The 20,340-nt window shown below is 39.1% G+C and overlaps 3 protein-coding genes across 6 annotated transcripts in view; all 3 read right to left on the bottom strand.

Moving 5' to 3' along the window:
• inpp5d (inositol polyphosphate-5-phosphatase D) overlaps window positions 1-1,843 on the bottom strand; it is a 28,870-nt gene extending 27,027 nt beyond the window's left edge. Inside the window, exons 1-2 of the mRNA XM_072699939.1 lie at window positions 1,534-1,843; window positions 531-594 (exon numbers count right to left, since the gene is read on the bottom strand). Of these exons, the coding sequence (XP_072556040.1) occupies window positions 531-594; window positions 1,534-1,667 (198 nt within the window). The 5' untranslated portion in view covers window positions 1,668-1,843. The remainder of the gene's footprint in view (window positions 1-530; window positions 595-1,533) is intronic.
• A 1,090-nt stretch (window positions 1,844-2,933) lies between these two features.
• gpr17 (G protein-coupled receptor 17) lies at window positions 2,934-7,364 on the bottom strand. Of its 4 annotated transcripts, XM_072699936.1 has the most exons (4): window positions 6,883-7,364; window positions 5,821-5,889; window positions 5,476-5,584; window positions 2,934-5,267 (listed from the first exon to the last, which is right to left on the bottom strand). In XM_072699936.1, exon 4 carries the CDS (start codon window positions 5,265-5,267, stop codon window positions 4,251-4,253), a length of 1,017 nt encoding a protein of 338 aa, XP_072556037.1. In that variant the 5' UTR covers window positions 5,476-5,584; window positions 5,821-5,889; window positions 6,883-7,364; the 3' UTR covers window positions 2,934-4,250. The 4 variants fall into 4 exon arrangements, with proteins under 4 accessions (XP_072556037.1, XP_072556036.1, XP_072556038.1 ...); XM_072699935.1 differs by having other exon boundaries at window positions 2,934-5,584; XM_072699937.1 differs by lacking the exon at window positions 5,476-5,584.
• Window positions 7,365-8,902: 1,538 nt separating this feature from the next.
• The window catches only part of myo7ba (myosin VIIBa), a 63,543-nt gene continuing 52,105 nt past the window's right edge, over window positions 8,903-20,340 (bottom strand). Inside the window, exons 26-48 of the mRNA XM_023799790.2 lie at window positions 19,577-19,731; window positions 19,280-19,406; window positions 19,074-19,193; window positions 18,802-18,975; window positions 18,431-18,658; window positions 17,842-18,009; window positions 17,575-17,692; window positions 16,377-16,503; window positions 16,055-16,221; window positions 15,187-15,368; window positions 14,977-15,098; window positions 14,748-14,902; window positions 14,222-14,375; window positions 13,926-14,081; window positions 12,398-12,503; window positions 12,202-12,315; window positions 11,994-12,081; window positions 11,785-11,891; window positions 10,658-10,843; window positions 10,412-10,528; window positions 10,241-10,324; window positions 9,999-10,118; window positions 8,903-9,598 (exon numbers count right to left, since the gene is read on the bottom strand). Coding sequence (XP_023655558.1) covers window positions 9,503-9,598; window positions 9,999-10,118; window positions 10,241-10,324; window positions 10,412-10,528; window positions 10,658-10,843; window positions 11,785-11,891; window positions 11,994-12,081; window positions 12,202-12,315; window positions 12,398-12,503; window positions 13,926-14,081; window positions 14,222-14,375; window positions 14,748-14,902; window positions 14,977-15,098; window positions 15,187-15,368; window positions 16,055-16,221; window positions 16,377-16,503; window positions 17,575-17,692; window positions 17,842-18,009; window positions 18,431-18,658; window positions 18,802-18,975; window positions 19,074-19,193; window positions 19,280-19,406; window positions 19,577-19,731 — 3,171 coding nt within the window. The 3' untranslated portion in view covers window positions 8,903-9,502. The remainder of the gene's footprint in view (window positions 9,599-9,998; window positions 10,119-10,240; window positions 10,325-10,411; window positions 10,529-10,657; window positions 10,844-11,784; window positions 11,892-11,993; window positions 12,082-12,201; window positions 12,316-12,397; window positions 12,504-13,925; window positions 14,082-14,221; window positions 14,376-14,747; window positions 14,903-14,976; window positions 15,099-15,186; window positions 15,369-16,054; window positions 16,222-16,376; window positions 16,504-17,574; window positions 17,693-17,841; window positions 18,010-18,430; window positions 18,659-18,801; window positions 18,976-19,073; window positions 19,194-19,279; window positions 19,407-19,576; window positions 19,732-20,340) is intronic.

Genomic DNA, 20,340 nt, shown 5'->3' with positions numbered 1-20,340 from the left:
TCAGTAGCATTTCACAACCAAAGGCCACCAGTAGGGCCCCCCTTTTTGCACTGGACAAAAAGTGGAGGGCTAGCAATAGGAGTGGCCAGAGAAGAGCACAGTCATGTGAAGCCCCAAATAAGACGACATGGTCTCCCATGCTAAGTCCTAGTCCACGCAGTGTGAACATGCTGGGCTGGCAATAAGACATCCCTGAGAACAGCACATTCATTGGAAACCTCAGATAGGACGACTTGATCATGTCTCTCTCATTCTTACCCAACGAAGTGTGAACATGAAAAATGCTGCAAACTGAATCGTTTACATTTCAATGCCATTACTGGCATTTTAATAACCATGTAGAATGGGACAATAATGCCTTAGCAGTAAACATTTTTTCATGACTGGACACAAAAGCAGAACTATTTAACTTATGTGGGGCCACTTCTGAATGTACTTACATTGTTATAGTTAATACCTATCAGGAAAACAAATCCTGAAATGAAAATCTGGTGGTGTTTTATTGAACACTAAAAGTATCATAATTATACCTGAACAGAAAGTTTTCTCTCTTCATTTGGCAAAATCCGGTAAGTGTACACACAGTTCTGGTACCTACAAAAAAATTAAGAATAAAATGAAAAATAACTTCTGGAAAGCTGCAAAATGAAATGTGACACTATGCTGTATTATACCTAAGCTATGTACTGTATACAATTCACATTAATTTTCAAACCAAACAGCAAACAGATGATAGCATTTGGAGAATAGTTTCTAGAGTCAATCGATAGGGCAAGACATTAGACACAAAACAAGTCTGTTCTTCAACATGTGCTGCAACTTTCAGAAACACTCATGCACTTATCATGCACTTCCCATGCACATCATCTCAAGTTATATACATTTTGTGCTAAATATTATTTGATGAAGGTATCTTTTTTCTCTGGCATAAAATGACATGATGTCATTTGGTGACTGAACAGGGAAGGCATAGTAATTTTTATTGTTACCCTACTTGCACATATAGAAGCATGTAGTTCCAATATGGTGACATATTATGATATTACAAATCAATTTTAACTATATTCAGTATAAAGCCACAGTACATCATACTGGATTTCTCACCCAAGGAATAACAAGAACCTGGGTAATATTTGACATAAATCCACACCATCTGAAAGGTCTGGTTTAACAGTAACTGGCCTACATTTGAATGCTATGCTGTAATGCTAGCAGCCATCTTTGCCTATAATCTGCATAATCAAAATATGTAAGTCATGGCTTCTTTGGAGGCTAGGCATTTGTAGCCTCTGTAAACACTGACCCACAAACTGCTCCTTCTCTTTTTAAACATGACTGTCCTTATAGGAGCCCCTGTCAGTGAGGGTAGAGGTGCCTACCATTGGCTGCAACAGGTGGTCCTACACCATGTCATTATTTGTAATGAAAAGCTCGACACTGAGCCTGTCAGCTTAAAATTCACTTTGCTGCTTTACGCAGCCCATTCAAATGACTGCACCAGGGGAAACAGAAATGCCATACAAAGTTACTTACAGCACGCAGAGGGCAAAGGCTCCTTGAATTGACTCGCTGTCACGGATAAGGAAACTTCCATCCTTTGCAGCCTTTGAAAGCAGGTCCTCAGCTTTGGAACGTGTAATATTCCCATGGTACCAAGGCTTTGCCATTCTGGCTACTGACTATGTTTCTATTTTCAAACTCTGTTCGTTTTTTTAATTTGATTTCAAAATACACAGAAACTCGTCAGTGGAAATTTAAGTTGGCTTTCTGGTTAAATTCATCTTGGTGCTGCTTCTGTCTCTTCCTATCACTCACTCTTTCGATCTCTTCCTGTTACAGAGACGAAAGCTGTAGAGGAGGAAGCAGCTACATACAGCATGCTACACTTCCTCATTCGTACTTGAGAGTTACAAGTTAGAAAGCTACTCAGAAATCAATACCAGTGTGCATGCAGCCCCAGCTTTCTGGAGAATAAACAAATTGACCATTAATTGTTATAATATAAGCCAGGCCTCGGTTGTCTTATGCAAAACTCTTGAAGTACATTCATAAATGATATTAACAAAACTGAATTGTATTTGCAGCTTGTTTATCTTTCCATCTCTCAGTTTGAGCTCAAAAGGAAGTGACATGCGAACATGCTGAAGATTTCAATATGTCATGCCTTGTACTTTGTGATCACACTGTTTGGTGCATGTAGAAAATTGACAGTGATGCTGTCAGATTTTAAGCAGTTTGTGAAATTACAGGTGCCCTGAAATTAAATGAGTATAATATAGGCATGGCAGTATATAGTGGGTGCTATAGTGTGGTTCTAAATCATGCCTATCCAAAATTGTTGTTTTATTCAGGCCTTGAATTCCCATAGAAAATGTCATGAGCCACATTCAAGTAACACATTTTTCTTGTGTTTTGGGCATTCCAAAAAGTTATTATTGAAAAAATATATTTTGAATATATATATTTAGAATTAATTAATATGTTATATTAATTAAATACAATAACAAATGCAATTAATTAAACACAAGAACAAATGCAAATGAAGACATTTTCTACAGTATGTAGCTGGAGTCTACCACTCCCACCTTGAAGCAAGGGTTCAGCAGAGGAGCATGCCTGACAGTCGACAAAGTAGATGGGAAGTCTTACAGAAAGAACAAAGAATTAGACGCTGACAAACCACAGGGTGGGTCACATGATCTGAAACGAAAAGCTTCGCTCTGTGAGCAACCTGGGGATTTCCATTCTTGGCCACCCATCTCAAACTTACCAGAGACTTCATCATTGGAATTAGACAAGTGCAAACTGGTGTGATTCATTTCATTGTTCCAGCTCTTTGCTAAAACCAGTTTAGATGACACTAGTATTAGTATAAGACAACAATATACAGTATAGAGAACCTCATTTCAAGACAGTCAGCTGAGAACAAAAAACAACTTTATTAGCTTTATTATTTAGTTAATCAAATCATTCTTTATCTCATTTATGAGGTGACCCCATCCTCCAGACCACCACCAACATTTTTCAACTTTAAACTTGAATAGAACTTTAATAAAAACACATGCACACACGTGACTTTAGCATTTTATTGACATACATGTAAAAAGTGCGAGAATAAATAATGGAAAGAATGCAAACTAGCTATTTTTGAGATGACACGGACAAAGCATGGTTAAAGGATGCAATTGTGATGTGTATACTGATAGCTGATAACAGTCCTCGCTATTGTTTCCTTTTTTTTTGAGTAACCACTTGCAGATGATGCATAATGTCCATCGCTCTTCCGAATATGTATCCTGGTGATGGTCGCAGGGGGCCTAGAGCCTGTCCCAGGCAGCACAGGGGACAATGCTGGGCTACTCCCTGGATGGGGTGCCAGCCTGTTGTAGGAAACATACATGCACACACATTTATACACTATAGCTAATCTACAAAAGCCAGTACAGAAACCTAACTGAATGCCCTTGGACTGCAGGAGGACACCCACATGACACAAGGAGAACATACAAACTGCACACACACACACACAGCAAATGCAGGAGTCCACCTCCCAATCCTGGAGGTGTAACCCATAAGAATACCCATAAGAACCCATAAGACAAACCAGAGGGTGGGTCACATGATCTGAAGAATCATAACCATAAGAATCATAAGAACCATAAGAATCATGGAATGTTATTTAAAGTATCCATTCATCCATCCATCGTGCTATCATACAGGATTGGATGGGACCCTGGAGCCTAGCCTGAACAGGGTGGCAGTCCAAAGCAAGGCACATTGTGTGTGTGCAGTACAATTCAAAGCTTTAATTTGACCAATCAGAATTTCATAACTCATAACAGAGTTCATAACAGAATTTCATTGCTGGAATTTATTTTTAAATAGACTATTATAAAATCATATGGCAAAATAAAGAAAGGGAACTATTTAAAGCCAAAAAAGAATAGCTGAGATTTTGTAGGTTAAATATACTATGGCTGAAGCTTGATTAAATATTTATATAGAGTGGGGTACATATAAATCCCACTAGCGACTTGAAACAAATGTTAATGCTGAGTTTGCATTTTCATCTGTCCAAAACCCTGAACACAATACAGAAGACCAAATGAGCAAAATTTTGTTTTAGAAAAATGAAAGAAAAACATTTCAGGTCATTTCAGCACTTGTGTTTTGGGGAGACTAACAAACTATTCACAAAATATAAGATAATCACTGATGTTTATTTCAAACTCCAGGCTTAGTGTGGATCTTCAGAGCTCAGATTTGGCACTCAGAGAGCTGTCATGCGTTCCCTTCAGGTCCCCACTGGTAGCACCAGAACCCCCTGCCTTATCCCTACAAAGAAGCCTCCGCAGACTTCCCTGGAATTTTTCTGCCCCAAAAAGATAGACTAAGGGATCCAGGGCACCATTCATGCAGGTTAGGGAAGAAGTGAGACGATTGGCTAGCATCAGGCGCCTCTTAGCCTCACAGGATGTACTGGGGTGACCATAGCTCAGGATGTAAATTGTTCGACTGGCATGATACGGCAGGAAGCACACCACATAGATGAGCAGGACCAGTCCAATGGTGCCCAGGATCTTGAGCTTGAGAGCTGACTCTAACCTAGAACCCTTGCACAGGCTATGAATGATAAGAAGGTAGAAGGACAGAGTGGCTATGAATGGGGGAATGAAAGCTACTGCCAGAGAGATGAGAGCATGACGGGAAGCTTTCTCACGATACAGTTGCAAGCACACAGTCACCCCCTCCATCTCAGATGTCTGCTGGCTGGCCAGTAGGGGCACCATGGACACGATGACCAGGAACCAGAGGGAAAAACTAGCAATGTGAGCATACAGAGGTCGACGAATCTTTAAAGATCTCACAGCATGGACCACAGCAAGGTATCGATCACCAGCTACGCAAGCCAGAAAGTATATACTACCATACATGTTAACGTAGAACAGGAAGCCCACGACTCTGCAAGGAATTTCACCAAATGGCCAGTGCCCCCCTGTCAGATGGTAAGTGGCTCGAAGGGGCAAAATGATGACATAGGAAAGGTCAGCAATGGCAAGATGTAGCAGAAAGGCATTGGCTGGGGAAGAAACTCCACGCTGGCAAGAGAAGATCCAGAGGGCCAAGCAGTTCCCAATCAAAGCAAAGAAAAAGATTAGGATGTAGTAAATCCCAAAAATCATGTTCTCCCAATCTGTTGCACCTCCACAATCTTCAGATGACTGGTTGTAAAACTGTGAAAATTCTTCCATTGTTGGAGTGTCCATCTTTACCATTTTAAAGACAAAAACAATAAAAAAATTAAGATGCCACCCATGAACATCAAGGATGCAAATAAAATTTTCCATGAAGTTGGAGGCTATACAAAGGTGTTACATAGCATACATATACAGTAGTTGAGAAAGTAGTCAATGAAATCATTATTTCCCCTCAGGGTTCTGCATTGTAATTTGGATGTCATGGTGAGTTTCTTACAGATGAGGCTGGACCCTAAAATGGGAGTGGCATTCCTCAACAAACAAAGCAGTAATTCATCCATCTCAGGAGGAAGGCTACAACTTGCACCCAAGAGCTTTTTGATAGTCTGTACAAAAACAAAAGTTACTTATCTGTTCCTCCACTCAGGTTTCAGCTGCACATTCCACAGCAACTGGTTTTAATACTTAAATATTTTATAGAGACATTTGTTTGCACAACAAAGTTTGTATCTGAGGTGTAAAACATGTTAAAAAATTATGCATCTAGCTATGTAATGAAATGTAGTAGCATTACCATCTAAATTTTTATTGAAGGTTTCATTGTAGTAAACATTGCACTCACTCTAGGCGCTGGGAGGGTGGGGGGTTTTTCAGCGTCAGTGGGGCTGTGTAATGGAAGATATCAGTGTTCCTGGGGAATTTGCAGATGTCCCCAGATTCGTCAGTGGCAGCACCATGCCTGAGCGCCACACCCTATTATATTCTGTCTGAAAGGTCTTGCTGTATACCAATACTAACAAATCACAAAAATATATTTAAAAAAAAGAGATGTTTTGCCTCAATCCAAGGGACTTTTTCCTTTTTTGTGAAACACACCCATACATTTCATGCGCCACCCAGCTGAAACCAATTAAGTAAATTTCACAATTCTACTAGAAATTTCCTAACTGTATTTCAAATAAAACCACAGAATGTTTAACCTAAATAAAATTCAGATTCAAATTTAATTTTCATATATACATATAATTGACCATGTATGTACATACAGTAAATTTAGAATTTACTAAGACAACATATATCATACAGTAACTAATATTTCTGCCTGCCTAAGACAATGGCTATCTGCTATTTGCCACTACAAGCCTTCAGAAACTTAAGGAGAAATTCAGAGGAAGAACATCTTTCTACCACATCTTAGCAAGGGGAGACAACTGAAATGATGAAAATTCAGCAATCCCTTACTTCAGACTAAAATAGGTGAAGTAAAATTCAGCCATCACTCATGTTTATACTCATTTCCTAGAATCTCTGGATTTCCACATTCTGGAAATCAAAACATTTTATTTTTGCTGCAATACTATGATTATAAATGTGCATTATGAAACTGCATTCTTTGACAATCAGTACAGAGTGTGGCAAAATACTCAGAATAACCTGTCTGTGATCATATTTTAAAAAAACAAACACTTTAATATCAAAATCATGGGCATAAGTAAATTGAAATATTTAACAAAAGATACATTTCTCAGAATCACTATTTAGATAAAATATAATGTCCAAATTTCTAAGACAAAATCGCTGAAATAAAAGATCTATGCATTACAATGACAATTTCTGTCATAGTTTTTACATAGCAGTAAAGCATAAAACATTTCATTTTTATCCAAACCAAAGGGAAGCTTACCAATCAGTAGCCCTCTTCAGTATGCTGTGTTCATGAAAGGCATCCAGAAAGAAAATATTCTTCAGCTGCTGGTGAAAGACCAACAACAGCTGGTGCTAGGGCAGAAGGTTACAAAGTAGCATGCAGTTTGCATGAGTGGACTGAAGATACAGCAGGAGAGTATGATAGTGGTGGGAAACCTGCTCTCTTCATACTAACACTACAGCAAAAAAAAAAGAAAGAAAAAAAAAAAACTTGTTTTATGAAACTTTTCTGTCTTCACAAATTTAATTACAATGATCCAATTGGGTGCTTTTATTTGAACCTTGACCCCAACTGTTCTTCACCATCATTTTTCTCTGAGGATCACTTGTGTTCTTGACAATTGCCTAAGTCAAGAGTACAGTCTCATTTTAGAGTGAAGAATACCCTCAGTTGCAATGAATTACATGTAGCAATGCCATAGCAACAAGGAGCTGCTACAAACCCATAGTTTCTACGACTGAGTACCCACATGTAACCCCTGTTAATTTAACTGCTACTCTACAATAGAAGCTAGATTGTTTTAATAACCGGTTGGCTTATGAATAAAAAGGACAAAAATGTCCCTTTCTCAGTAGCCTGAGGGCAGCAGGCTATGGGAAAAAGGAGGCCTTTTCATTTCACCCCACAGTGGATGCCTTAAATAAGGATGCAAAAGAATATGGTGTTTCAAGATAATAGAAACTGCCAGACATTTACAACGTGATCATTGTACAATCAAGTATTTTGTGTCCAAAAGGCAAACAGGACGGAAAAAGCATGTAGAGAAAAGAACATGCAAATTATCCAAGCATTGGTGTCAAATTAAAGGGCAGACTTCAGGAAACCATTTAGCATCAAGTGCCACCATTTTTCAAAACTGCAATTTGAATGAGATCTCTATAAATACTAAATGCAGTGTCTTATGTGACATTGCTAAGGTCACAAAAGCTCAAACAGGTACATAAGTTCAAATGTCAAGCATGGGAATGAACATGTCTCAAGATTGATTTTACAAAGGTTCTGTGGACAGATGAGATGTGAGGGACTTTTGATAATCTTCAAGTGTCAACAAGGTGGTAAAGGAGTGATGGTGTGGGCTGCAATTATCAGTGATTAAACTGTAAGAACTTTCTGACTTGCAGATGGTGTAAAAGGACTACTTCCAATATCTAGATGACAACTTCTTTAAACACTAGTAAAGAGGAGGTCAACAGCATTCAAAAGGATATGATATTCATGCTGGACAATGCCTCTTCCCATGCATCAGAGCATTCCATAGATTGGCTAAGAAAGGCATAAAAGGTGATCTAATGAGGACCTCGCCTTTCATCAACTGATCTAACTCCCGTTGAGAACTACTGGGCCTTACAATAATGTGACACTTACCGAAGTGGCAAGCAGTACACTTTTCTGAGCAGAATCTGGGAAGTGGTCCTGGCTGCCTTGGCTAATATAAACTGTGATCAAAACAAAAACTTGACTGGTTCAGTGGATAAACAAGCATATGGTTTAAGAAAAGAGGCTCTACAGGACATTAAACTTGGTGAAGTGGACTATACAGAATGGCTGATAGTTTGTTATTGCTTATACAGACTAAAACTGATTTTATTATTATTTCTGTTGATAGTTTCTGTTTTCTGTGCATTATGAATTCACTTTTATCACGTTGCCTAAGCATTGCTGAAAATTATCATCAGGAATAACACTTGCCTGATAATTCTGCACGTGGTGTAAAAGAGGGAATACTGTAGTCATACAAGGTGCCCCGTACTCCTGAGCTGGCCCATCCATATTGTAATGATATCAAGCACTTTATAAATGTTTTGGTTATCTCTTTCCTGCAGTTTGGGAGAAAGTAACTAGGATATGTCCCTAAGCACTGGACAAGGCAGTTCAGATTTAGCCCAACCAGCCCTAAATAAACTCATGCTGCATGGTGGCAAAATTACCACACAACCACAAAATATCTACATTTGGCAATAAAATTTGTGATTTGTGAGAAACAAACACCTTGGAACTTTTGCAATAAGTCATTATTTATTGATTGCTTATTCATTTCACCATAAGTTAACCTTATTTTTTATAGTTTGGTCAGATCACACTTAGGTCTGAACATAAATTGAACCTTACTTGGATCATATAAAAATATTAATTACATTTTAAAAATCACTCAAATGACTATATAGATAATTACTATTTGGGTTTCAGTCTTCAATGGTGAAGACAGACTGATCACAAAAGGAATTTTTCACATAATATGAAGGGGATTCATTGTACAATCAGTAAATCTGCATGACCTTAAAAGAAGTTAGGTGACTCAACTGAGGTGCACAATTCCAGTCATTGGTTTATGTAATAGATATTGGGGTTTTCATCTCAGAACAAATATTCATGCAATTCCTGTATTTATACATCCACACTTAATCCTTTTTCAGCTGTAGTAACCTTTAACATAACATTTACAAATACCCCATTGCTTACGTTAGTCAATTTAAGAAATAGCCAAAAGGAGCACTACCGATAGAGAGCTTACATAGAAATTGACATCACAAGCCTTCAGCTTGGCAGTGCTTTACGGAACTCTTTTATGCTCGCTTCCTCCATGCTTCAGTAGACTTCAAGCAGGGATGCGTTGATTTCTTGGCCGTCCTCCTTTCCTCTCCTTGACGTACATGTTAACGTAGGAAGTTAAAAGATCATCCATTTTGTAGCCCTTGTGAATGGGAAAGAAAACAGTTATGACTTGTAGTATGCACAACCTTTAGCATCTCAATTTCTTTGGAAATGGCAGAATTCCAGATGAAAATCATAAGCTCAATGTCATAGGCTCTTCCTAGCAGAAACAATTAATTACCTTGTCCTTTCATTTTCAGTTACATCTGACAAAGCACATAAGTGACATAGATTATCAGCACACAGGGTAAAATATATACTTTTGTTTTAAGTTCAGCTGTTTGTTATGCTGTTTTGTTCTCCACCATCAGCTGTTTAGTCAAAAAGCAGCATTAGAATGCAAATGACTATTTGTGCTTTTACTGAGAACTAAGAATCCTTCATAAAAGTTAGATTAAGGAACACAGGTAGGTATAATACAATTTCATTTCTTGACTTACCAGTGAGGTCTCACAAAGAATCTTGTTCCCCTTGACAAGGTTCCCAATGGTCATGTGAAAGTAAGTGCTACCACTGCACCAGTTTGCAATACGAGTAAAGGGGTGTGTGGCCAGTATATCCTTTAAATCAAGGAAATATGTTGAGAACTATAATACTATAAAACAAACATTTCAAATAATAAATTACCTATTAACTAAAGAGACAATTGCTCAAAAAATGAACAAGAGTGAAAATGATTTACTTTGGTTTTTGGGTGGATGATTGTCACTCCTTGTTTGCTGATAGCAATCTGTACTATATCTGGAAAACTAGGCTCAGACGTTTGCTGGAAAAAGAGAGAATGTCTTACAATACCGCATAAAAATAGAGTAATATGACAATTCAATGTTTGAGTTCTTGTTTTTTTTTTTACCTTTACTTCAAAGAAGGCACAACCAAACGTCTGCCATCGGCAGATAATCTTCAAAAAGGCAACTTTGGCATCTTCCACAGTCATACCAACTTGTTTGTTATAAGATGCTACTATGCTCTGAATAAGACAACATAGCATTAGCCATTACCTCGTATTTCTTGTTCCAATGACTTTGGAATTGATAAATATACATATATACACAAATGTCCTTTGCCGGCTTCTGCCCCAGGACCCACAGCTGCTTACCTTCCTCCACTCCTCTGATGACATGGCCTTCAGCTGGTCACAAGGCACCAGCTCTTTCAACACCTTTGGGATAGTGGCACACTGAGATATGTCATTGTTAACTTTTGCTCTGAAGAGCAGGCTGGCCATGTTAATCATATCCTCCTTGGTGCACTTGTGGTATCCACGTAAGTACTTTGGCAATTCCTAGAAAAGCACGGGGCACAAAGTTATGTCAACCAAATAGCTCTTTCAAGATTAAAGGGGTTGTTCACCCCAACCTGAAAAACCGAAGACTGATTTAGAGGGGTTTTAGTGCTGTCTATCCATCTAGTTTGTTCTGCAGGGAGTTACCTAGTTTTGGATATATCAGCCATAGAAATGTCGGGCTTCACTCGCATATAATGCCATAGAATGCCATTCTTTCTGTCATGATAAAAGACCTTGAAAAATACATTTTAAACCAAACTCCACACTCCTATCGTATCACTGCACAGAAGATGTGGAACTTTCGGGAGAACATTTCAAACTGGATTTAAGGAAGCACTTCTTTACACAACGTGTAGTCAGAGTATGGAATAGTCTTCCTGATAACGTAGTGCAAGCTGAATCCTTGGGTTCCTTTAAATCAGAGCTAGATAAGATTTTTACAACTCTGAGCTATTAGTTAAGTTCTCCCCAAGCGAGCTCGATGGGCCGAATGGCCTCCTCTCGTTTGTATAGTTCTTATGTTCTTAAGAGGACCCTTCCAATATCTTCTGCACAATGATACGATTGGTGTGTGGAGTTTACATTTGAGAGGAGCTCAATATTTCTATGGCCGATATCTCCAAAATTAGGCAACTACTAGCCGAACAACTTAGTTGAATAGATAGCACTAAACCCCCTCCAATTATACAATTGTTAATATGTTGGAAAAGAACAATTGGACAACCTAACTATTCTTAAAAATGCAACAATTACTTATATTTTTTGTGCATACTACATGATGTTTCATTATACACACAGCTACTGTTTATGCTCAAAAAAATCCTTGTACATGCATAACAGTTCATAAATAAAGCTAACTCTGATTCTTTAGTACTTACTCACAATGTAACCAACTACATTGCATTTGATGTTATTCTTCAGATAAAAGCACTTTGCACCTGTGGGTAATGGAAGATCAAGTCCGCCTCTAGATCTCTTCCTGGACTGACGTTGAACCAGAGCTTCCTCATGAAGAACACTGTGTAAGTCACATTGATTGCCCCGCCTGCAAAGTACAAGAAATGGCTTAAGATACACTGACAGTTATGAAAGTCATAGCTAGAATTTAACTATAATGACTACTTTATGTAGGAATAATTGCATTTACCATCCTTGGTTCTCATGGAATTCTTTGACCAGTCTGTGATCTGCCTCAGGCTATCAAAAAAGTAGTCTACTTCATTCAAACTCAGGACCTAAAAGTGGAGATAAACAAAACGATTATGTGCTGAGAAATTCCTTTTTAATACTACAGATTACTCAGTATTAGTAGCCTTTGTAAAATTATGGGTTAAGAAAATGTCTTTGTGACTGACCTTGTCAGGGGTTTTTAGAAATATGCTGAAACCATCTGCTGAGAGTAAATTGAGTTGAGCAGCAATGCTCTGAATGAGGTCCCGGATTCGGGTGCTGCTCCCCACCTCAAAGATCTGACGAGGATGAATGTATACATGTAAGAAAGTGATGAAAGGCAGATATGTTTCTACGTCATTGACATTCAGAGCCACTAACCTCCTCGGTGTCATTGGGGAAGTGCACTTTGTGGAATATCTGGGTGCTGTTTTGCTGAATCGCATCAATCTCAACCTGGTGAGGAGGCAGCTTTCTGGGTTCCATTCTGCATTGGAAATTTTAAGGCCATAAGTGAGGTTGTCTTGAATTCATATATGGTTTTTATGTAATAAGGAACTCTCCAACATCCCCTGTTTGTAACCAGGATAACAATATGTGTTTGCAATTCATCAGGATCTTGTGGCCACAAGATCCTGTGTTCCCTTTGATTGGCTGAGTTGATTACACCTGTACTTTGTTTGCCCTGATTTCTTGTGTATACTGAAGTGCCTTCTCTTACTCAGTTTGTTAGTTGGTCATTTTTTAGTTACTTTTGTTATTTTTGTAGTTCTGCGGCCTGTACTACGAAGCGGGGTTACTGGCTTATCAGGGTAACTTGTTGGATTTATGGTGCTACAGTTTAAATGGACTTCATATTCATTCACTTACATTTTGCCCAGACTACCTTAAATTCGACAAGTTACCCTGATAAGCCAGTAACCCTGCTTCATAGTACAGGACACTGCCCTCTCTGTTGCCCTGTTCTCTGACTGTGTTCCCTTATGTTTTTTTTTGTAGCTTGTTTTCCTGACCCCTTGTGGTCTTTTATTCTGTATCATTTCTAGTGTTGTAGTTGTACAATTAACCCTTTGTTGCAGAGCCAGCAGTAGCTAGTCACCTTATTTCCCTCCTGCGCCCCGTTCTGTACCGATACATGACGGTGTTATAAAAATTATATTAAAAAGTATGATTTTCATTGCTCCATTATCCATTGATGTGTGATGTTTTTTAATTGATCTATCATCTCTTGAGAATTAGGATAAAACGTCAGAATCCCTTTCATTCGAGAGAGAGCACAATACTGTGTAATAATAATGTACAATGTACTTTATTGTTACTGTATGTAATGTTGGTAATGTCTTACTATGTGTAATTTATCAGGTAAATTTGAGAGTTACACAGTATGTATGCACTGTATGCAAAAATCATGATTTATATGGTGTCCATGGATGGTTCACTATAATCTGCGGTAGGTCTTGGAACATGTCACACACAGATAAGGGGGGACTACTGTATAACAAAAACGTGTATAATCTTCTGCAGAAGGGTGTCATAAGCAAAGGCTCTAATTCAGCAGGAGCTGGCTCTGACAGACAGCACACAAGGACATCTGAAAGACAACACCTCCATTCAGGCCCAGTACTGCCCTTCCTTCCAGATGGGGCTCTCGGTATAACAGTTGCACCAAGTGTGCAGTACTAAATGCAGAAACAGCCGTGCCATCAATCAAGAGCCCATGCCACGTCCCCTGGCAATAGGCACCCCTGGCAGCGAGCCACACGGGGTTCTGTCGGATAGGCATATGTAGAATGCCCTGCTGACACATTATATGAATTTCAACTTTCTAATATACTAAAGCCTAACCCTTGTTTTGACAACTCTGATGTCTTGAACTGGAGGTGTTTTGCATTGTGTGGGACAGGCTCACCTGAGAGCCGCCTGCACCCTCTGCAGGCAGTCTTGAGCTAAAGCTTCCCGGTGCCGAGATTCTATGAAGCGCTGGGCATGTTTCAGGAGAGGCTGACTTGGAGGGAAAAGGCCACAACAGAGCCACAGCAGCTGCCAGCCTCGTTCCAGGCTGAACCTAAGAGAAAGAGGTTCACAGCAGGATGTCACACTTCCAAAAGGAATGAGGAAAAACCACAGTGATTCTGGTTTTCAGATAATTATACACCATCTACCAGGAAACCAGCGCTTGGACATGCAACTTATTGAAAAATAAACCTATTGATGTTGCTAGTCATCTGTTTCATGATCTGGCAGTATATCTCATCTCTCAGGGCTTCATTCTTCGTGGCAGGCCCGAAGATTTGGTCAGTGAGTTCCAAGGGATTCTGTGTTTGTTTGGTAGGGTAATCTCCCATGTATTTTAAAATGGGTACAAGTTACATTAAGGAAAGAAATTTCTGCAGTAGTTAAAACACCTAAAACACAAAGAATGAGATGTGTTGAAAATTTCTTGATGAAGGACTTGTTTTCTGTAATTAAATTTACTTCAATGAAAGGTTGGATTTTTCTCATTTTTTCAGTATGACATGAAGCTACTTTACCAAAAAAGAGGGTTTTTTTCTAACCCTTTTTACAAATCATTACAAGTTGTGTCTATAATTGAGGAGGGCACTGTATATATTATTTTCCTTTTGCTTTATTATTTCATTTACTTCTCAGTATAATGCATTGAGCAATACAGATTAAGTTATGTAACTTTACTCTGCTGTGTCCTTTCTGACACATGCTCATGGCAGGATATCAGTGAAGGCCATGCAGGCCTGGTGACTAAGCTCGGGGCTGCCAGCAAGTCTCTTCAGCAGCGGCTGCTTGATTGGCTCTCTGGAGTTAACCCACAGCCTCTCCGGAGCAGCTCCCTTGGAAAGCACGTGCTGGTTTACATCCTTGTTAGGCTGCCTGGAGTCGACAGAGAGAAGAATGGTTGGTCACTGATGTACTTGTTCTTTTTTGACTGCAGTAGTGAATGTTACCTGAAATACTGGAATGCATAGTCCTTAAGCGAGTAGAGGGCAGCTCTCTCCACTGTTCCAACATCCTTCTGTGCAGTTTGAATTATTGTCTTTCTCTGATCTGGGGACAGGTTCAGCAGGCTCTGAAAGTATAAGCCCATCCAAACTATACTTCATAACTTGCCTTCATGTCACTACATGAAAGTGAGCTGCCTTTAAATGGACTCGTACCAGCACTTCATTCGTTGGCTTTTTCAGGGTGGGTAAGACCAGTACAGCATCAGTGGATACAGCTCCAGTTTGACCTGTTCGCTCATTTTTGCCCTTTATCCAGCCATGATTTGAGGAATATTCTTCATCTTTGATAATTAAGATAAGGTCTCCTTTTTTGTAGTTGAGAAATGTAGAGTCATCTATAGAAATGAAAATTATTATAAAAGATATATCAGCTATGTAAAATCTAAATTTTTATAAAGAATCACAATGCATTTTTCAACACTTTTCTGCTGAATCCAGAATGACTTTTATAGCCTTGATAGCTATTTGAGTCTTCCTTTAGGAAATGTGTGACACCACAGGAGCACAGGGTCCTCTAGTTCCCAGGGGAGGACAATTAGCACCACAATGCAGAACAGCAACTGCAGCATGCCCATGGTTGGCCGTGGAGCTGCCTGTGAGGAATGTCATTAGAACATATCTGGCATGTCCTAATCACTGCAGAACAGGGGAGGGATCACCTCACCTGGCATAACCCAAAAGCCACATTGTGGGCACGAGAAGCTTGATGGTGACTGGCGGGAAGCCTTGTGCTTCTCTCTCTCTTTCCCCGACCATGATCCACGAAAGGGTACTGTCACCTCCTGTCTGCATTGCCAGCAACCTTAGAGCTGGCCCCAGCCACTCAGGGAGCTCCCCAGCCACCCCATCACCTGACCTTTCTAGCTCTGCCCACACTGTCCATAAATAAAGACCATCCCTTTGGGGGTTTCCCCCCACAAAACACATATCGTGTGCCACCTTGCCTGCCACAAGTGTCATTAAAATGCTGCCTGTACTGCTTTTCAAAATCAACTAAGTGAAACTATAAAAGTGCTCATACCTTGTTTGGTGGACTCCTGCAATGTAACTGCATACAAAGATCGCTCTTTCAGCCCCCCTAAAAACATGTACAGGAGCTCTGCTATGTCCACAGCCATGACAGCATTGAGAGTGAAGTCTCCCTTAAGTGTGGAGAGAAATACAGATTGGCCAAATTCATTCCCATTCCTGAAAAAAATAAAATAAAACATGATTGACTGATAGAAGAGTTTACATTTTTTACCCATCCCGAGCATTCTGCACTGACCCTAGTGTCTCATTCACTTTCAACCCTTCAGTCATGACACAGCTGTGGTTTTTAATGATGGTAATGTTATATATACCTCATTGTGTTGACTCCTGTAACCTCAGGGTAGGAAAGCTGCAGAAGTTTCCTCTCTTTTTCATCTAAGAAGAGTATCCCAGTCCAGTTTATGGCAATGATGAATTTGTTTTTTGGTAAAGCAGGACCTGGTAATGAAATGTGACCTCATAATTAACTAGATGCTGTCAGGATGACAACAACATATTGCAAGGACTGGCCTGTCACCTGTCACCAAGCAGGGGGGTTCGCTCACAATAAATTTTGTCAAACAAAAATACTTGAGTATACTGTAAATAATACCATACTACCTCAAAACCTACCCTACACACTATCTCCAACTCTTCAAAAAAGCCTTATTAAAAGCCCAACTTTGTGTGACTTGTGTCAATGTATCAGATTCACCTGAATGTCTGCTGGATCTTTCATGTGCCACCACTGACTAGGGCTTGAGCTAAGTAAGATGATTAAAGTCATGTTTCATATATGGAAAATTAAAGATTAATCTACTGCCCAAATTTAATAATTAATTATGAACAATGTAGGCCATATAAATAAAATGCTGTGTCCTTTTTTAAACAAATACAGGACAAAAGTTATCCAGTATTTTTGGACCGCAGGATAAGTTCCCCTAATAACTAACAATTAACTAACAAAACGTATTCATCCTCCATTATTTTGGGGTGGTGGTGTAGTTTCGTGTGAAATTGCATCTCCCATACTTATTTAGCATAAAGGTCACAGATAAAGTCCACAGTTCCTGTTGTGCAGTGGGAAAACAACGCAGAAAAGTGGTTGAGCTACAAAAGTTCCCGGGTGAGACAGCCCTGGAACTTGGAACCAGGAACTAGTTCCAGCTGAACTTTCGTAGGAAAGCAACTACTAACTAGAAAGATCCTCCTTTTAATTTATTAGCCTTCATTGATTCAATTTACGATATTTTTATCCCATTTAAGCTTCCTTCTGGCAATTTTTTAAAATAAAATGAGCCAAGTAACAAGGTTTCCTCGCCATTCTCCACCATCAGCTTCTCTGTGAGACTGAATGTTTTGATTTTAGCTGAGAATTCTGGGATTCTGTGCAACATCACAAGTCTCATGTCTGCATTTAACATGTCTACTACAATTACTGAATGATAGTTTACTATCTAATATAGCCCACACCTTGACATGAACTGTTTTTACAAGATAGTCAGCATTATTTGATATATATTTATTCACCTGAAGATTTGATGACTTCAAAAAACCGGGAGAAAAACACAGGCCATTTAAAACGAGCATAATCAACAACTTCAGCCTTGGCAACAGCAGGGTTCATCTGTGAGTTTATGTATGGACCCTAAAAAAAGTAATAAAAGTTAAAAACAGTTCAATTATAGCAAACTGTTGCTTTATTTTTTATATACCAACATAATACACTACAATATTATATTAAATATTATATAATAATATATTTGGTATGTGTAGCAAAAACAGATGAAGGTTTACCTCATGATGTGCAGAGCTAATGATCTGCAACCATTTCTCTTCAGATTTTGCTGCAAGTAAAGATTTATTGATACAATCTTGAACCACATTCTTTGCACTATCTTGACTGCTGCTTGAACCATACTGTACATAGAAGTGTGTGGCTCCTAGTTGTACTAATTCATTCTCCTGAAAGAGAATTAGTGGGATTATTTGCATATTGATTTCACAGCTAGTGTTTACTGAAAAATAGAAAAAATTGATAAAAACAACTACAAAATCTATAATAAAATATTAGAAGTCATGATCATAACAACTTACCATAAAAATGATTACATTTATATGAAAATTTGGCAAATGAAAATAAGGTATGTCTTCTCTATTGGTATAAATTTCAGTTCATTTGCTCAGACTTCAACTGAAAGGTGTGACATGCTTTAAATGCTAATATATACTTTTGCTCTACTGACATCAGATAAAGAAAATTGTAAATATAATTCATAATCTCAAACACTAAAGATTCGTGAAGACTTCCTAAATAATTACTTACATGTTGCCACAAATGTCATGCATGTTTAATGCATATTTATTGTAAAATCAGCAGTGTTACCTTGTCACACTGATACTCCCCAAACTTCAGGCCACGGATGATCTGCCTGTAGATGAGGTCAGTGCTGACTGGGTCCTCATTAGAGTCATGCCAGGGAGTGAAGATCTCCTTGCGGAAGTAGAGGCGCCATGGTGCATGCTGCTCCTGACTGCCCTGCCTCCTCACCTCTTGCTCACATTGAGAAATTGCATCCATCACATGTTCCTTGCCACTGCCAAGTGACCATACCTAAGTATACCCAAGTAAAAATACAACAGAGGATATCCTGATTTACATGAAATATAGCTGTCAGTTCTGAACCTTTAGTAAAAGCTAAAACTGCATTTGTTGAATTTGATTTGATTACAAAGTTAATTTTCAAAGGTACACACTTTATCATACAAGGCGACATAGAGTGAAAATCCAAAAGTGTCTTTGAGTTTGACTTTTTGTGCAAGGGTTCTGCATATTTCTTTTGAAGTAGAGGCTGAATCCACAGCTAGGCTCACAGTGCGTCCATCCATCAGAGTCACAGATATGGCCATTGGCTTCATGGTTTTTGTAGCCTGTTGTTAGATAAAAATCAGAAAACACAGGGCAATGCTACTAAGAATGCAAAATTGCTTTTTTTTAAAAAACACCAATGCACCGCTTGAGTTGCTACCTGCAGCTCTAACCAGCTGGGAGGTTCCCCACGCAGCCCATTAGCCATGGTGCGCCGAAGCCGATCAGCACAATACTGACCATAACCAACAGGGCCATTCCGAATGAAGTTTTGGAGGTACTATGAAGAACAAATAACAAAAAAGGATAAATCACTAACAATAAATTTCCTAGAGTTGTGTGGCATCTTGCATCATGCAGCTTTACCTTTATAAAGCATTCAGTGGGAGGGAAGATGCCAAGGCAGATTGACAAAAGAATCCACCCCCGGAAGTAACTGTTGCGGTTGCCATTGTCTGTCAGTTGCTTACAGATCTGGCAATATATCTCATCCCTATGGAATTATAACAATAAAGAAATAAGAATGCTTGTCAAAAACTTCACATGAGCAGAGCATTTTAACCAATTATTTCTGAAAATCAGATAGGAAATATTTTTTGTTCTTTTGTCATAAAAAAGGCTATTCTGTGTACTTTCATCAGGTACAATTATCAGTTTCAGTACCTCAGGTCTCGCCTCACTATAGCATATGCCACAATGATATGAATTTTTTCCAGGGATGTCAGAGGTCGATCCAGGATTGTGCCTTGCTCAGATAGCACAACTTCCTCCTCTTTCACAGCAGCCATTGTGGGTTTTGTAAATTCTTGTTCTTCTAGCTAAAAAAACAAGACATCCTCTCAGAGCAAAAAGATTAGGCAGATTTACAGTATATTGTATCAACATGCCATCCAGGGTGCATGCTAGCCTTGTGCCCTGTACTGCCTGACAAACTCCAGGCCCACCTGGACCAGGACCAGGAGAAGTGGCTGGATGATGAATAAATGGTTGGATATCTGTTATGGACTCGAAACATGGTGCAGGCTTGAAAAGGTGATGATCCACTTTGGGCTCAGGGACTAACTATTGAAATAAACAAAGAACACTGGGGAAATGCACAAAGAAACAGAACCACAAGGGGTCAAATGTAAATGGGGAAAACAAGAGATAACTACAAGCAGCTAAAGTGGGGAGCAGGGTAACACCAGGTACAGAACTAAGACAACAGGCAGACTAACATTAGCACAGCACATAATACAATGACTCACTCAAGAACAGAGCAGGGCAGACACTGAAATACACAGAAAACATGGGAAAGCAAGGAACAGTTATAAGACAATTGATTAACTAATCAACAAACACTGGCACAGGGAAACAGGTGTCCAGCCCCGATCATCCGCTCCTTCCAAGTGCCACGCCCCCTCATTAACCCCGTATGGATTCCCCGT

Source organism: Paramormyrops kingsleyae, chromosome 15 (genome assembly GCF_048594095.1).
Source record: "Paramormyrops kingsleyae isolate MSU_618 chromosome 15, PKINGS_0.4, whole genome shotgun sequence".
Taxonomy (NCBI): Eukaryota; Metazoa; Chordata; class Actinopteri; order Osteoglossiformes; family Mormyridae; genus Paramormyrops; species Paramormyrops kingsleyae.
Note: the sequence above shows the minus strand (reverse complement) of the source record. Positions and strands in the feature narration are given on the sequence as shown.

Coding starts and splice junctions, on each gene's coding strand:
- gpr17 (XM_072699935.1), bottom strand. CDS start 5,348: ATGGAAAATTTTATTTGCATCCTTGATGTTCATGGGTGGCATCTTAAT.